Here is an 18,340-nt window from a genome sequence, read left to right on the forward strand (position 1 = left end):
TTTCTCCTGTATGAATTTCCTATTTGTACTTTTGCATTTGAAAAAAATCTTTCACTTCATTTGCCAGTTTCATAGTAGGATTCTTTCTTGTAATGGTGTTTAAATTTAGTTTCACAGATGAATAGCCAACATAGTTTTCCAGCCCTTTGTTTGGCTGTGTTTTCACTTCATTAAATGTTTCTTGTATTGTACTGAATCATTAAAACATTAACAGTTTTTATTTTGGTGCCAGTACTCTGGTTCAGACAAGATGCTTCTCCCTCTTGCTTGATACATTTGCTCACTTTCACCATACTGATGGTTCATTGGAGATAAGTACTTTTCTATCCCGGTTGTCTTTAATCTGTGACAAATCCAGGTGTGAGTCTCAATGGCTTGCTGGCTGAAACTTTTCAGTTTCATGAAATCATATTTGTAAACCATGGTGGGGATGGGATTCTTCATCTTGTGAATGAAACAAATGATTCCACTGCCCTGTCCAAACCAGAGCATAACTTTTGCTATCTTATGAAGTATTTGTATACTATCAGGAAGTATTCCTGTGCCTATATGTTGAAGTGTTTCCATTATGACAATATCTACAATTTTTCAATCCTCAAATTTCCAAGTAAGAATTGTGACGAATTTTGACTTTTATCCTTTTATACAATAAGAAAACTTAGATCTAGAAAGCATTTGTCATAAGGATACTCAATTTTCACAGTGCCACCACTTACTATGGGGGTCATCTTCTAGCAATGTGGGATTAGACAATGTCTTTATGAATCAGATGAATGTAGTTGATTGAGAGTATTTGTAGCTCTCCTATTTCATTGGTGTCTGAGTTTATGAAATGCATACTTTTTATTTTACTATGGCTCTCTACTATAATTGGAAGCTGGCATTACACTAGTTCAGCATAGATCTTTTGCATCTAGAAAGCTTTGGCATATTGGAGATTTTCTTTTTTTTGTAGAGGTTGTGGGATTGTCTTTCTTGTTTCTGTGCTGAATGTGGTAGGAATTTGGATGAAGATTGTTTAGGTCATTTCTTGAATACATTGAAGATCACTTTCAAAAATAATCACAATGGGCTGGGAAGGTGGCTAAGTGGTAGGGCCCTTGCCTTGCAGGTCTGAGGCCTTGGGTTCTATTCCTCAGCACCACATAAGCAAAAAGAAAAAAGCCGGAAGTGATGCTGTGGCTCAACTGGTAGAGTGCTACTCTTGAGCTGAAGAGCTGAGGGACAGTGCCCAGGCCCACAGTTCAGGAACCATGACTGGACCCCCACACACAAAAAAATCACCAACTCCAAAAGGGCTGGGTGGAATGTTGGTATGGTGGAGTTGCTGCATACCTATAACAAGGCTCTGACTTCAAACAACAGCAATGGTTTAAGATTTATATGCACACATATAAATAATATGTATATTTATTATATGTACATTAATTGTTATATGGTTTATAAAATACATAGTATTTATAAATTACTCCATATAATATATATAATGTATCTATATGTAAATATATAGTATGTATGAATATACCTTTGTATTATATGTGTATCAATATATAATATATACATATAAATGTATATTTATAGCAACTGATGGACGTTTAGGTTGTTGCTTTTTTTCACAGATATCTTCAATGATGATATAGAGAACACAGGAGTGCAGATGCCTCTTTGCCGTACTGATTTTATTCTATTGGATAAACAGCCACCAATACATTACTGAATCATGATTTGCATTCTAGGAAGCACCACCCTATTTTCCACAATGACTGTAACAATGTGCACTCCTGTCACTAGAGGGCAGCCATGTACAGTTCCTTAACTCCTCATCAGGCCATTAAGTACTCCCATACATTAAGTCTCCCATACATTTACTATTCCCACATTTGTGACATGATAACTCTCTGTTGTTTTATTTACCTTTTTCTGGTGGTTAAGAAGTTCAAGGTTGTCATCTACATCTTTTGGCCATCTACATCTCTTTCTCTGTGCGTGTATGTATGTACGTATGTATATACAGTGACTTGAACTCAAGGCATTGCACTCTCCCTTTGCTTATTAGCTCAGCATGTGCTCTGCCAGCTGAGGTATGTCTACAGTCCTGCTTTTGCTAGTAAACTAGATATAGCGGCTTCCAGATTCTTCTGCATGGGATAGTTTTGAACTAAAATCCTCTGAACTCAAATGTAGGCAGAAGAATGTGACAAGGTGAGGTTGTAATATAAATGTTTTCAGAATTATGAAGAACCTCAAAGCCATGTCCATGTTGGTTGCAGTAGTTCACAGTGCCACCAACAGTGTAAGAGGTTCCCTTTCCCGGTATCCTCACCAGCACCTAACTTTTTTTTTTCTTGTAATTGTGTTGAGATGGAATTTTAGTGTGGGTAGTATTTGCATATTATTTATGTTGTAAGGATGTCAAACATGCATTCTTATGCCAATTGAAATGAGTTTTGCTTACACTAAGAGTTTAATGTTCAATTTTAAATTGGGTTCTTTCATCTTTTGCAATTGAATTTTGGCCCCTTTAGAAAATCTGAATTTTTATCTTTTGTTGATTTCCCTCCATTGTATGGGTTGCCTACTGATTCTGATAATTGTTTCTTCTGAGGAGTAGAAACATAAATATCTTCATCAAAATACTTCCTGCAACAAAACTGTGAAGACTATTCCTCATTAGCAAAGGTGAAGAGTGGCCTACGTGGAATTTATGTTTCTACTATATTGATCATAGACATTGAATATAATTTTAATTCCTTATTTTCTTCTTTGCTTTGATATCAGGATAATGTTGGCAGCATGTAATATACTCTAAGGAATTCCTTTAACTTGCATATTTTCAAAATAAAGTAAGAATAATGTGCCTCAGGCAATATTTAAATTTGTTGGAACAATTCAGAGGAAAGTCATATTGCACCACTTTCCTTTGATAAAATTTTATTACGGATTCAATTTCATACAATTTCTTGTTTTAATTCACGTGTCTACCAATTTCAACTATGGAAAAGTCTCCATGTCATTTCTTCTACTTGATCAAACTTACTGACATACAGTTTTCTCAAAGGATATTGATCTTTCTTTCTGTGTTTCCATGTCTAATGCTATTTACTTAGTCTTCCCTTTGTTATTCATAGTATATGAAGGAATTTGTCCCTTTTGCCTTTGAAGAATTTTTCAATCTGATTATACTTATTGAGTTTGTCCTCTAAGTCCTTTTTTTTTTTTTTGTCACTCATGGGGCTTTGAACTCTGGGCCTGGGCACTGTCCCTCAGCAATTCAGCTCAAGGCAAGCTCTCTAGCACATGAGCCACAACACCACTTCTGGTTTTCTAGTGGTTTACTGGCGATAACAGTCTCATAGACTTTTCTGCCTGGGCTGGCTTTGAACCGTGATTCTCAGATCTCAGCCTTCTGAGTAGCTTGGATGACAGGTTTGAGCCACAAGCGCCCAGTTTTCCTCTAATTCTTTTACTCCTACTAACTACTTTGACACCTTCTACAAATTTTGGGTTTGGTGTTTTGCTTTTCTACTTCCTTGAGTTGCAATGTTGAGTCTGTAGTATTGATCTTTATAGGATCCTTGTTATAATACTTGTTTTTTGAACCACCAAAACTGAGAGAATGAATGGGGTTGGGAAAGACAGGTGTAATCAATGGATGGGGTGGCAGCAGTCAAGATGCAGTGTACCCATACATTGAGTTATTGAATTGAAAACCCACTCTGCAACTACTTAGATACAATTTTTTAATGTTTCATTTTAATGCATCTTTTACCATATTCATAGATTTTAGTATTGCTCATTTCCATTTTCATTTGTACCAAAGATCAGCTCATATATTGACTTTCTCTTGATCCAGTGGTGGTTAAAATAATCTGACTTCCCTGTTTGCATCTATTTTCCCATTTATCTCCGTAATTTCTAGCTTCCAACCTGGGTATCTGAGTGTGCGCTCAATACATTTTTTTTAAAGTTTGAATGCTTTTATCTATCCGGGAGAACAGTCAACCTATCAGAATGTTTTATTCACAAGAAATTGAGTGAAATATTCTTTAGGTGTGTACAAGGTGCATGTGATCTAGGTTCATATTTAACTTGATGCCTCCTTGTTGATTCTGTCTGGATGATTTCATCATTGCTGAAAGTGCTGTTACATAATAGGTAGTTATTCTTGTATTGATGACTGTGACTGTCTCTCTCTCTCTCTCTCTCAGAATCTACTATTATTTCCTTTATATAATGAAGTGTTTAAGAGTGAATATAAATGTAATTGCTATGTTATCTTGCTGGTTCACTCCCCCATCATTTTATTATGAACTTTGTCAGGTTTAATTGCTTTGATCAATATAAATTTGAAAAGATGTGCTGTAGATATTTCTGATTTCTTCTGGTTTCCATTTGCTTGGTCTGCCTTATTCCATCCCTTTCTTTTCAATCTATGTGTACCCTAACAAGGGAAGCAAGGAGTGAGGTTTTGAGATCAATCTAGAATGTGTACTTTCATCATTGAAATCAGGATACATTATTTTTTTAATTTAATTTTATTTTATTTGTGAACATACTGTACAGATGGGTTATAATTACATGGGCAGGATAATGCGTACATTTCTTACCAAGCATTGCACCCTCCTCCTTTGGTTTACCCTTCACATCCCTTCCCAACCTCCCCCCTCCCCCCCAATCCCAATCCTTCTCCTTCCCTCCCCTTCCTCCCCCCCACCCCCGCACCAACGTTGTAAAGCTCGTTTTGGACATGACAACTTGTACTTCTGATTGTTGCAACAGATCCACCTATATCCTTAAACAACTGGTTTTTCTCCATCTCCACTACAAGTGATACTGACATCAAATATAGTGAAAGCAGGGGTTATACTGTGGGGGAGGGACATACAAAGCAACAAAGAGATAATCTTATAAATGCTTTAGAAACACATGAATAAAGGAAAAAAACATTAAAATACATATCTAAGGGTTCATTTTCCTGACCTCACATTATCTGACCTTTTCCACTTGAATCATACATATACTAGATATTGCAAATAAGGGAAACCATGGGACCTATGTTTCTTTGGGGCTGGCTTACTTCACTTAATATAATTTTTTCCAAGCCTTTCCATTTCCTAAGAAATGGGGAAATGTCATTCTTTCTGATGGAGGCATAGAATTCCATTGTGTATATATACCACATTTTCTTGATCCATTCATCTACTGAGGGGCATCTGGGTTGGTTCCATATCTTAGCTATGGTAAATAATGTTGCAATAAACATTGTTGGGCTGGTAGCTTTAGTGTGGTCTTGTTTGTAAACATTTGGGTAAATACCCAAAAGTGGGATTGCTAGGTCATAGGGGAGATCTATGTGAAGTCTTTTGAGGAACCTCCATACTGCTTTCCAAAGTGGTTGAACAAGTTTACATTCCCACCAACAATGAAGTAAGGTTCCTTTCTGTGCACATCCCCTCCAGCATCTGTTGTTGTTAGAGTTCTTGATTTTTGCCGTTCTAACTGGGGTGAGGTGATATCTCAATATTGTTTTGATTTGTATTTCTTTTATGGCTAGGGATGTTGAACATTTCTTCATGTGTCTATTGGCCATCCTTCTTTCTTCTTCAGAGAAGTTTCTCTTTAAGTCTTTCGCCCACTTATGTATTGGGCAGTTGTTTCTTTGAGGATTTGTTGTTGGGGGGTTTAATTTTTTGAGTTCCAAGTATATTTTAGATATGAGACCCTTGTCCATTGAATGGCTAGTAAAGAACTTCTCCCAATCCGTGGGCTTTCTATTGATCTTGCTAGCTATGTCATTTGCCCTGCAGAAGCTCTGCAACTTTATGGAATCCCATTTGTCTAACCTTTCTTTGATTTGTTGTGTTTCCGGGTCTCTATTCAAAAAATTTCTGCCTGTGCCAAGGAGACCTAGGGTTTCTCCTATTACATCCTGTAATGTTTTCAGAGTGTCTGCTTTGAGTTCAAGGTCTTTGATCCATTTGGAGTTGATTCTGGTGCAGGGTGATATATAAGGATCTAGCTTTAGTTTTCTACATGTAGTTAACCAATTTTGCCAGCACCAGTTACTGAAGAGGCTGTCTTTCTTCCATTCTATTGTTTTAGCTCCCTTATCGAAGATTAGATGGCTATAGGTCTGTAGGTTCATTTCTGGGTTTTCAATTCTATTCCGTTGGTCCTAAGGTCTGTTCTTATGCCAATACCAAGCTGTTTTGATTACTATGGCTTTATAGTAGAATTTGAAATTTGGTATTGATATTCCTCCAGCAGTGTTCTTTTCGTTGAGGAGCGTTTTTGCTATTCGGGGTCTTTTAATGTACCATATGAATTTTTGGATTGCTTCTTCTATTTCCTTGAAGAATGTGGTTGGAATTTTGATAGGTATAGCGTTGAATTTGTAGATAGCCTTGGGAAGTATTGCCATTTTCATGATGTTAATCTTTCCAATCCAGGAGCATGGGAGGCTTTGCCATTTTTTTAGTTCTGTGTTGATTTCCTTTTTCAAGATTTTAAAGTTTTCATCATAGTGCCCCTTTACTTCTTTAGTTAAGTTAATTCCTAGGTATTTTATTTTTTGTGGGGCTATTACTAATGGAGTTTCTTTCCTAATTTCAGTCACACTTTTCTCATTGTTGGCATACAGAAAAGCCATTGATTTTGGGGGGTTAATTTTATAACCTGCTACTTTGCCAAAGTTTTGAATCAGCTTGAGTAATTTGGGAGTGGAGTCTATGGGATTCTTTAAATACAAGATCATGTCATCTGCAAAGAGGGAGAGTTTTGTTTCTTCTTTCCCTATTTGGATCCCCTTTATATCTGAAGCTTGTCTTATTGCTGTAGCTAGGCATTCTAATACTAGATTGAAGAGGAGTGGAGAGAGTGGGCATCCTTGTCTTGTTCCTTAGTTAAGAGGAAATGGCTTTAGTTTTACACCATTGAGTATAATGCTGGCTGTAGGTTTGTCATATACAGCCTTTATTGTATTGAGGAATGTTCCATGGATTCCTAATTTTTAAAAACCTTCATCATGAAGGGGTGTTGGATCTTGTCGAATGCTTTGTCTGCATCTATTGAGATAACCATGTGGTTCTTATTCTTGCTCCTGTTGATGTGATGAATAATATTAATTGAATTGCGTATATTGAACCAGCTTTGCATCGCTGAAATGAATCCTGTTTGATCGTGGTGTATGATTTTTTGGATGAATTGTTGAAGTCGATTGGCCAAAATTTTGTTGAGAAGTTTTGCATCAATATTCATCAAAGAAATGGGTCTATAGTTCTCTTTCTTTGATGAGTCCCTGCCTGGTTTTGGGATGAGGGTTATGATGGCTTCATAGAATATGTTCGGTAGTGAGCTTTCTCTTTCAATTTCATTGAACAGTTGGAGAAGTATTGGTGTGAGCTCTGCTTTGAAGGCCTTGTAAAATTCCGCTGGAAAACCATCTGGTCCTGGACTTTTCTTAGCTGGGAGGTCTCTTATTGCTGTTTCTATTTCAGTGCTTGATATGGGCCTGTTAAGATAGTTTAACTCATCTTGGTTTAGTTTTGGCATGTCAATATTTGCTAGGAAAAGGTCCATTTCTGTCAAGTTCTCAAACTTACTAGCATAAAGTTTTGAGAAGTATTCCCTTATAATGTTCTGAATCTTGGTTGTTTCTGTGGTGATGTTTCCATTCTCATCTCTGAATTTATTAATTTGGGTGTGTTCTCTTCTTCTGATAAGATTTGCTAAGGGTCTGTCAATTTTGTTAAGTTTTTCAAAGAACCAAGTCTTTGTTTTGTTGATTCTTTCTATAGTTTTTTTTTGGATTCTAATTCATTTAATTCTGATTTAATTTTGATTATTTCTTTCCGTTTACTGGATTGGGGTTTATCTTGCTGCTCTTTTTCAAGAAGGTTTAGATGTGTCATTAAAATGCTAGTTTCAGATCTCTCCAATTTGTTTATGTAGGAGCTCAGAACTATAAACTTGCCTCTGAGTACTGCCTTTGCTGTGTCCCAGAGGAGCTGGTAATTTGTGTGTTCATTTTTGTTGAATAGCATGAACATTTGAATTTCCTTTCTAATCACTTCCATGACCCACTCATGATTCAGCAGTGTGTTGTTCAGCCTCCAGGTGATGCCAGACTTTCTTTGGTGGCTTTTGGTGTTGAGTTCTAATTTTATTCCCTTGTGGTCAGAGAGAATGCAAGGTATAACTGCAATGTTTCTGAATTTAGACAAGTTTGCTTTGTGGCCAAAAATGTGGTCTATTTTAGGAAACGTTCATGTGCTGCTGAGAAAAACGTGTATTCTGATGCTGCTGGATGAAATGTTCTGTAGATGTCTGTTAAATCTAGTTGATCTATGCAGCTGTTTAGATCTACGGTTTCTCTGTTGATTTTTGCCGAGTTGATCTATCTAGTGGGGAGAGTGGTGTGTTAAAATCCCCAACAATTAATGTCTTTGGATCTATATGGGATTTGAGGGAAAGTAGTGTTTCTTTGATAAATTTGGGTGCTCCATTGTTTGGCGAATAGATATTTAGAATTGTAATATCCTCCTGAAGGAGAGATCCCATAATTAGTATGTAGTGACCTTCTTTATCTCTTCTCACAAATTTTAATTTGAAGTCTATTTTATCTGATATTAGAATTGCAACTCCTGCCTATTTATGGGGGCCGTTTGCTTGGTAGATTTTGTTCCAGCCTTTAACATTGAAGATGTGTTTGTTTTAATGGACAAGATGTGACTCCTGGAGGCAGCAGATAGAAGGGTCTTGTTTTTTAATCCAACTAGACAGTCTATGTCGCTTAATTGGAGATTTCAGTCCGGTGACATTAAGAGATAGGACTGAGAGGTATTTGGGAGTTCCTGCCCTGTTATCCACCTTCTTGGGGGCTGCAAAAACTGGGTTCTTCCTATGGTTCTTGGATTCTCAGTTTGGGGGCAGTTTCTTGGCCTTTATTGCGGTCTTGTTGGTTTTCTCTGTGTAGAACATCTTTAAGAATCTTTTGTAGGGCTGGTTTGGTGGAGATGTATTATTTCAATTTTTCTTTGCTATGGAAGGTTTTTATTTGGCCTTCAGTTATGAAGGAGAGTTTTGCTGGGTACAGTATTCTTGGTTGATAGTTGTTTGTTTTTAGGGCATGGCATACCTCATTCCAGGCTCTTCTTGCTTTGATTGTCTCTGCTGAGAAATCTGAGGTGATTCTAATTGGTTTCCCTTTATAGGTGATTACCCTTTTCTCCTTGACAGCTTTAAGGATCTTTTCCTTGGTCTGAGTTGATCCTGTGTGGATTATAATGTGACAGTGGGATGTCCTGTTCTGGTCTGGTCTATTTAGGATTCTAAAAGCTTCTTGTATCTGAATAGGCCTATCTTTTTGTATGTTTGGGAAGTTCTCTGCTAGGATCCTGTTAACAAATTTCCTACACCATTTACTTCTGTTTGTAGGTGCTCCTCTACACCCATTATACTTAGATTGGGCCTTCTGATGGTGTCTATCATATTTCTTGGACTTGTCTTGGATGGTTGTATGTTCTTTCTCTATAATATCTAGGCTGTCTTCAATCCCTGAGATTCGATCTTCTGCATGGTCTAACCTGCTGACAAGACTCTCTACTTTGTTTTTTATCTCTTTTCCTTCTAATTGGTCAGCTTTGATGGCTTCAAGTTCTTTGTTGAAGCTCTGTTTTAGGTCTTGTATGAATTTCTTTACTTCCTTAATTTGGTGTTCAGTGTTTAGTCTCAAATCACTTAGTTGATTGGTTATGGTTTCTTTGGACTCCCATTCCTTCTGTTGGGTTCCATTCAGCATTCCCTTTGTGGTCTCCCTGACTTCCTTCAGCTCTTTGTTAATGGATCCCATGAATGCCTTTAGTGATCTTTGTGTATTCTCTACCTGGTCTCTCAATTCCTGTATTACTCTTTGATTAGCTTCCTCCCGTTTGTGGGATTCCTGTAGTTCCCTTTCCTCCCATTCGTGGGATTCCTGCAGTTGTCTTTGAGTGTTTTCAGCCTGCTCACACCATTCCTCCCTTTCTCTTTGAGTATTCTCAAGTTGTTCATGCAAATCCTGTATCAATTTTTGAGTAGCTTCCTCACGCTTATGATATTCCTGTATAAGCTTTTGGGATGCCTCCTCTCTCTCCCTTTCACGCTCATCAGAGTCCTTTGTAAGTTGTCAAACTTCTCATTTATCATGTTTGCCAGCAGTGTTTGTAGAGCTATTTGGGATCTCTCCTCTGGATTATTCATTATCTCTTCTGACCCCTGATTATCAAGATTGGGAATTGAGATATCCGGATTTGCCATTTTTCTTGTGTTTTTCCGGCTTATTCTGCCCATTTGAGATGAAAATAGCACCAGTTTTGTGCTAGAACACTATCTTAAGGCAACCATCAATCAAAGTTTGCATTTGTACAGTCAATAATCTACAGATGCAATCTAGTTCAACAGATACATCTATTCAACATCAAACAACTATATGTTAATGGGCTTTGAACCGCAGAGAAGAATTTGGAAAACCAGAAATTATTAGGGTTAGGGAGAGATATGTGTAAAAAATAAGAATAGATTGGTGTGGGGAGGCACAGGGAGAGTTAACTATGTCCTAATCCCAATGCAGGAAATAGGTTGGGTAGGATGCAAATAGAGAGAGAGAGAGAAAAAAAGAAGAAAGGGATAGGGAAATGATAAGAGACCGGAAAAAAAATAGAAACGTAAAAATTAATATTATTATGGAGATTAAAAGACCATCTATTTAGAGAGGAATGTGAGTATATTAATAGAAGGGTAGGGACATAGAGCAGAAGTGAGAAACTTAAAAACATGCTTAAAATATTATATAGGTATAAAGAGGTAGTACTGCTATTAAGGAATTTAAGTCTCGGAGGTTTTGAATTGAGTAATAAATTTGTGGATTAAGTGTGTACACAATGGGGGATAGGGTCTACTAGTTTACTACGGGTTTATCTGAGGATGTGCAGGACAAGAGGTAAGTCACATAAAGAAGATCAAAAGAGACGAAAAGGTGCAAAGGATAAGAAAGGGAGAAAAAAAGATCAGAAGTTCAGTAGAGCTAGACAAAAAATAAAAACAAAGATAGTTAAGAAAGAAAGAAAAAGAGAAAGAAGACAAGAAAAGAAAGGAAAACGCACATTCACGTATTCCTAAAATAAAAATTATAAGAGGAAAAAAAAGTTATTGGAAAACAATTATTTTTTCAAAAAAGGCAAAAATTAAAGATTAATAAAATTTTTAGAAAAGGAAAAAAATGTTTTATATATATAAGGTACCAAAAAAAAGAAAGAAAAAAAAGAAAAGAAGAAGAAAAAAAAGTTCTTTGATTTTTTTTTTATTTTTTTGGGAGGGGTGGGAAGAATCCTGTATCTCCCTTTTGTCTGTAAACAGCCTCTTGTTGGAGTCTCTGGTCAGCTTGAGGTCCTGTGGCTTGATTGGTTTCTTAAGTCAGTTTGTTCAAACAGGCAGAAAAATGCTCTGCTTTACCCAAGATTTTGAGATCCCCCTCCCAGATTAGTTTATTGGTAGGGTGATCTGCTTTGAGAATCACAAAAGAGGGGGATGCAGTGGTGAGGCTAGGTTTTGGGTAGAGTTGAGGCCTTTGAACAATCAGTAGCTTTTCCCTGGGGCTATTTTGTGAAAAAACTCACAGAGCCCAGCCTGGAGCCATTCTCAGGGTTTCTGTTTGTCAATTGATTGTTGAGGCTGCTAGAGGGAGGGGCAGCCTCTGGCTCTGGTTACCCAGTGAGGAAAGCCACTCTAATGGCTGGAGCCTGAGCTGGGTGACTTTTCCCTGGATGGAGCTGAGTCTTGCAGGTCACTTCGCCGTTAAGTTCTTGTGACCTGCTAAATGACTCATTTTATTCCAAGGCCTGAGTTGGAGCTGGCAGCTCCTCTGAGCTTTGTTGGTATTCAAGATGGAGATCACCGGTGCTGGGGGGGGGGTGGCCTTCCCTCCTCTGCTCCCTGAGAAGGAGTGAGGACTTCGGGCTTCTACTCACGTCGAGTCTTGGATCCTGGGTCGTCTCTTGTCTGCAAACTGCAGGATGAAGATGTCCTCTCCTTGTCGGTTCTTGCTGGTGTGGAGTAGAATCTGCTTGCCCGCTGAGTCTGGCTCCTTCGTCCCGGACTCTCTGTGTGAGTGCTCCGGTATGGCTCCGGCTGCGGACTCTGCCGTGACCCTGCCGCCGCCGCCGCGGCGGGTGCTGGCAAGTGCTCAGATGTGTCTTCTTGCCTTGGCTTTCCCTCTCTTGTCTAACTCTCTGTCCTGTGATGGCACACTTGGTGTGATTCTCTGGCTTAGGACTGTTCACTGGAACTCTAAAACTGCTTTCTATGTGAGAGCTTGTTCAGATTCCAGCTTCTCCTCCGCCATCTTCCCGGAACCTCCCAGGATACATTATTATATCTTTTACTTTCGTCAGTTGTGGGACCTCATGGCCTGAGTGCTGTTCCTGAGCTTTTCTTCTCAAGGCTAGTGCTCTACTACTTTGAGTCACAGAGTCACTTCTGGTATTCTTGTGATTAACTGGAGATAAGTCTCTTGGATTTTCCTGCCTGGGCTGGCTTAAAACTGTGATCATCAGATCTCAACCTCTTGAGTATCTAACATTACAGGCATGAGCCAACGGCACCTGGCTTATGTTATTTCTTTTAGATGAATAATTTCAGGTATTTCTATTACCAGTAATTGTTCACAGATATGTAACTTGTGTAGCTTCACTGCAGCTGCTTCTGAAATATTTCTCCACAGCATTCAGTGATTTATAAATGAGTCCATTACTAGTGGTTTTTTGTGTATAATATATTTTGTTTGTTCATTATAGGTTTTCATTTTTGATTTATAGAGGAGATAAATGTATTTCATTATAGCAAGTTATTTTTTAATGATGACAAGTATCCATGATGAGAAGCAAAGAAATGAAGAAGACAAAATGAAAACAAAACTTGAGGGCAGATTATGATCAAAATCCATTAAGTGAATGTAAAGAAATGTCATAAGACAATCTCTTCATACAATTAAACTCACACAAAAACTCTCACTGAATTGTAAATTCTCTACATTTCAAATATTGGATATCCAGTTTTACATTGTTTTATACTGAGTATTGGAAATACAGTTATGAAGTTGATAGTATTTTTCTTTATCTAAGAATTGTGTATATGTTAGTGAGCATATACACAATGTTAGAACCTTGTCAAATTGTTTGATAATCATCACTCAGTAAGTTTTATACATTCTTGTCTTCATTTCTTTATCATTAACGTTTTTACATTGAAAATTTTTCTTTCCTTTTCCTTATAGAAGAGATCTGATAGAGATAAATTTCCTTAACCTTGCTTGACAGAGAACATCTTGATCTCTCTTTCACTGCTACAGGATATTTCTGTTAAAAGCAGTAGGCTTGATGGATATTATATATGATTATCAGCAGCAATGTAAAGATCTCTGCCCCTCTGTCCTGGTTTGTGAAGGTTTTATTGAGAAGTCAGCTGTTAAGGGGCACACTTATATACTCCGATTTCCTTTTCATTTGCAGTCTTGAGAGGACTTGATCAAAGGACAGCCTGGTGAAGATGAGATGGTGGACAATTCTATTGACCTTGATCTTCCTAAACTTTGTTTTATTTGTCTGTCTTAGGACTTGAAATCAGGTACTGGGTACAGTCCCTGAGCCATTTGCTCAAGGCTAGCACTCTACTACATGAGCCACAGCTCTACTTCCAGTGTTTTGCTGGTTACGGGGAGATATGTGTCTCATAGACTTTTCTACTATGGCTGGGTCTGTAAGTGGTCCTGACATCTCAGCCTCTTGAGTACCTAGGATTATACTCAGTGCTACCACTGAACCACTTGAGCATCAGTTCCATTCTGGCTTTTTGGTGTTTAACTGATGATAAAGAGTCTTTTGGCTTTACTGCCCTTGGCTTGCCGTGACCCACAAATCTTAGGCTACTGAGAAGGTAGAATTATACATGTGAACAACTGGTGCCCAGAGACACAGTTGCCAATTTTTTTTTTTTTGGTCCGGTCATGGGGCTTAAACTCTGGGTCTGGGCGCTGTCCCTCAGCTCTTCAGCTCAAGGCTAGCGCTCTACCACTTGAGCCACAGCACCACTTCCAGCTTTTTTTTTCTTTTTGCTTATGTGGTGCTGAGGAATCGAACCCAGGGCCTCGAGCATGCAAGGCAAGCGCTCTACCACTGAGCCACCTTCCCAGCCCCATAGTTGCCAATTTCTAATGACCTTTTCACATATTCTTTCTCTCTTTCATATATTCAGTTTTGCATTTGCATTACTGTTCCATGAAAGGGTAATTATTACTGTGCTTATTTCTGCCAATACTGAAGTTTGAACTCAGGAATGTCAGGCTTTCCCTAATCTGTTTTGCTCAAAGTTAGCGATTTTATCCCTTGAGCCACAACTGCACTTCCAGTTTTCTGGTAGGTTAATTGGAGATAAGCATCTTACAACCTTCCTATCAGGGCTTGTTTTCTTGGAAGGGGAGAAATCTTTAAAGCTCTTACTCCCCATGTCCTTTCCTTTTCATTATCTCAATGTACACATATTGTGAAGGAAGTACTGATTATCAAGGCATTTCCCAGCACTGAATTTCACCATGTTGGCCTTCAAACAGGGATTTCAGCTTAATGCTTCATTTTGTTACTGCCCTTTTGGTCCCCCAGTTTGGAGGCTCATCTCTTCATGCAGAGTTTCTTGGAATATAGTGGAGGAGAGTAATATGGGAAACCACTTCCTGATTCCTTTTTAAAGAATCTCATTTGCTCTGTTACATACATGAGAATAATGGTCTCGTCTGAGGCATCATCTATTTTTTGGTAGATAGTGCAGAAAGAGTTATTTGATATGGTGGAGATGCAAGGAAAACTACAGATCCTAATGACCCCTTGCTCTGCATCTGAAAATTGATCTTAAATGACATTATCTAAATTACCATGGTCTTTTAGATAACCACATCACTTAAATTGCATGGCTCAAAAAACAAAAACTTATTTTTCACACATGTGTTGCTAGTCACCCCAACTTTAAAACAAAAGAATATTTGGTGTCTAATAAAGATCCACTGTGTGTTTAATGGAGGGTGTAATTTTTAAATGTATTTAATTTTTAGAGAAACAAACAATGAAGCCACCAAAGTCACTGCATTCATATGAGAATCAGTTTTGGATTATTTCTGATGAACGTTTTATGTCTCTTGTGCAGGTTTGATTTCAAGTACTATCAGCTTGTTCTGGCCTTGGCTTTTGCAGTTGAGGAAATCAACAAGAAGTCCAGTCTTTTATACAACATGACTTTGGGTTTTGATATCTATAGTGCTGATTTTAGAACTTGGTCTGCTTTTGAGAATCCTTTTATTTGGCTTTCTGGGCAGAACAAGATCCCTAACTACACCTGCATGGGAGAAAGTAAGTTTGTATCAGTCCTTGCAGGAACGTCAGGAAAGACATCTGCACAGATTGGAACACTGCTGGAACTCTACAGATTTCCACAGGTGAAGGAGAGACAGATGTATACAGATGTCTACTTTGGTTCCATTTTTCAGATGTTATAAGAGAATGCTAGGAAAAGTTATAACAAAAAGCATATGCTATTTTATAATATCAAAAGCTAAGTACTCTAACATACTATGTTATCTAGACTGTCATTGTTTAAGAGAGGATGAAAAAATTGGAGAAAACCTAGGAAAGAATATGATCATAGAGGTTGTTAAATAATTTTTAGAATGTGATCAGGAAATGGGAAATGACTAAAACATGTGAAGTTCTTGAGTGAGTAGGGTTATGCATAGAAAAGCAAATTGGCTATGTATTCTCTCATCTGTGGAAGTTGGATATAAAATATAAACATGAAATACAAAATCAGTAGGAGAACCCTTAAATGGCCAGGAACACTTATACATGATTCAATGGGCTAAATTATGGTGTACATAACATTGACTATCCATGGTATACCCACTGTGGAGAATTTAGGATTTCATGTGTGAGAGATGTAATTTTAAAGGGATAGTGGAGAAGGTTATAATAATAGAGGAATAATGGTAAATATGGTCATAATATTCAAGTATATATGTACAAATGAAAAAAGGAAACAAGGAAATGAGTACTGTTGGTATAGATAAGAAGAGAATAGCAGAAATCATGAGATAAAAATGAATAGGCAGGACTGGGAAGGTGGCTCAGTGGTAGAGTGTTTGCTTTGCATGCCTGAGGCCCTGTGTTCGAATCCTCAGCACCACATAAACAAAAAGAAAAAGCTGGAAGTAGCTCTGTGGCTCAAGTGGTAGAGGGCTAGCCTTGAGCTGAAGGGCTGAGGGACAGTGCCCAGGCCCTGAGTTCAGGCCCCACGACTGGACCCCCGCCACTAAAAAATTCAATAGGCATTATAAACATAATTGACATGCTCAATTGAAGAATCATTGTACAATGATTTAAAAATAATTTACAGTTTAAGTTAAAAAACTGTAAAAATCAAGCCCTTCAAGAACGGAATGTGGCTTAGTGGTAGAGGGCTTTCCTAGCATGCATGAAACCCTGGGTTTGACTCCTCAATACCAGCTAAACAGAAAAAGCCAGAAGTGGCACTGTGGCTCAAGTGGTAGAGCACTTGCCTTGAGCACAGAGAGATTCAAGGATAATGCCCAGGACCTGAGTTCAAGTCCCCAGCAACTGAAAAAAAATCAAACCCTTCCTGTGACACAGTTCAACCTGTTGCTTAACATAAATCAAGATTGAGGTTGTGAAGTATAGGAAATTTCTTTCTTGTGAGCCTCCAATTTTCTTTCCCTTTAGCTTACGTTTGGGGCTTTTGACTCTGCCCTGAGTGACCATGGCAAGTTTCCTTCTCTCTATCAAATGGCCCCAAAAGACACATCTCTAGCCATTGCCATGGTATCCTTACTGCTTCATTACAACTGGAACTGGATAGGGTTATTGATATCACAAGATGAGAATGGTTTGTCGATCCTTGAAGAACTTAGAGAAGCAATGGACAAGAACAGAATCTGTGTAGCCTTTGAGCATATGATCTCTGACAGTCCTAAAACACAACTAATTAACATCATGGCAATTCAGAACCAGATTAAAAAATCATCAGCAAATGTACTTATCATTTATGGTAACAAGGAATACCTGCTAGGATTAATGGTATATCTTGGGCAATTTTTAATAAGAAGCAAAGTTTGGCTCTTGAACTCACAATGTGATTTATGCATTGGAAGAAATTATTTCATATTAGGCTCATTTCATGTGCCTCTCATTTTTGCATATCACCATGAAGACTTAGCTGGATTCACAGATTTTATCAGGGAAGTCAACCCTTCCAAATACCCAGAAGACTTTTACCTTGCTAAACTGTGGTTTCTCTCTTTTAATTGCTCCCATTCTGAGTCTGACTGTGTAATGTGGGAGAACTGTCCACATGATGCCTCCTTGGAATGGTTGCCTAGGCAAATTTTTGACATGGCCATGTCTGAAGAGAGTTACAATATCTACAATGCTGTGTATGCTGTGGCACAAGCCCTCCATGAAATGTTTCTTCATCAAACTGAAGAGCCAACAATGGGTAATGGAAGATGGTGGGTGCCTTCTCCTGCACAGGTAACACCTTCACTTTTGGAATCCACACATAAAAAGCAAAGTAAATTTAAATACATTCAAATATTTTCCTATTGACCCAAGAGAAATTGTACTTTAAAGAATATTTGTGAGGTTACTCCTGACTTCTGTGCATGTGTTCTTAGAGGTAAAAATACCAGAGGTGATGTGTTACATGTTCCCATCAATTCCTGTGTTACAAATGACATCAATAAGTTCACAGCTAATGAATGTTCTTACAATCTTTTTTTCATTAGAAGCTTCTTAATAGCAAAGGATGATCTGTTCTTTAAGTACTTAATTATTCCAATGATTTTGTTTCTCAGAAAGTAACTTAAGTGATTGGTGGGATTGGGAAAAAAGAGGAAGAATGATGGAAGGGTTGACATTGAGATGCCTTGTAATACACAATGTCTCTGTACCGTACATAAAGATAAAAATAAAATGAATCATTAACAATTTCCATATTTAACACATTAATAAATTAAATGAGCTGACTTATTCCTGTCTTCCTAGCTGATATCTTAGGATTCCTGTTGGAAGTCAGATTGGGCAGGATAGTCTCTGAGACTCTTATCTCCAATTCACCACCAGAAAACCAGAAGTGGCATTGTGGCTAAAAGTGGTAGAATGCTAGCCTTGAGTGAACAAACTCATGGACAGCACCTAGGCTCTGAGTTCAAGCCAAATGACCAACAAAAATACACATAAAATTAATTAAT

The 18,340-nt window shown here is 37.9% G+C and overlaps 1 protein-coding gene across 1 annotated transcript in view; it reads left to right on the forward strand.

Moving 5' to 3' along the window:
- LOC138814238 (vomeronasal type-2 receptor 116-like) overlaps positions 1–18,340 on the forward strand; it is a 32,209-nt gene that overhangs the window by 1,557 nt on the left and 12,312 nt on the right. Inside the window, exons 2-3 of the mRNA XM_070003249.1 lie at positions 15,229–15,517; positions 16,815–17,621. Of these exons, the coding sequence (XP_069859350.1) occupies positions 15,229–15,517; positions 16,815–17,621 (1,096 nt within the window). The remainder of the gene's footprint in view (positions 1–15,228; positions 15,518–16,814; positions 17,622–18,340) is intronic.

The sequence above is a fragment of the Dipodomys merriami genome, unplaced genomic scaffold, assembly GCF_024711535.1.
Source record: "Dipodomys merriami isolate MVZ:Mamm:240054 unplaced genomic scaffold, mDipMer1.0.p SCAF_6, whole genome shotgun sequence".
Lineage (NCBI taxonomy): Eukaryota > Metazoa > Chordata > Mammalia > Rodentia > Heteromyidae > Dipodomys > Dipodomys merriami.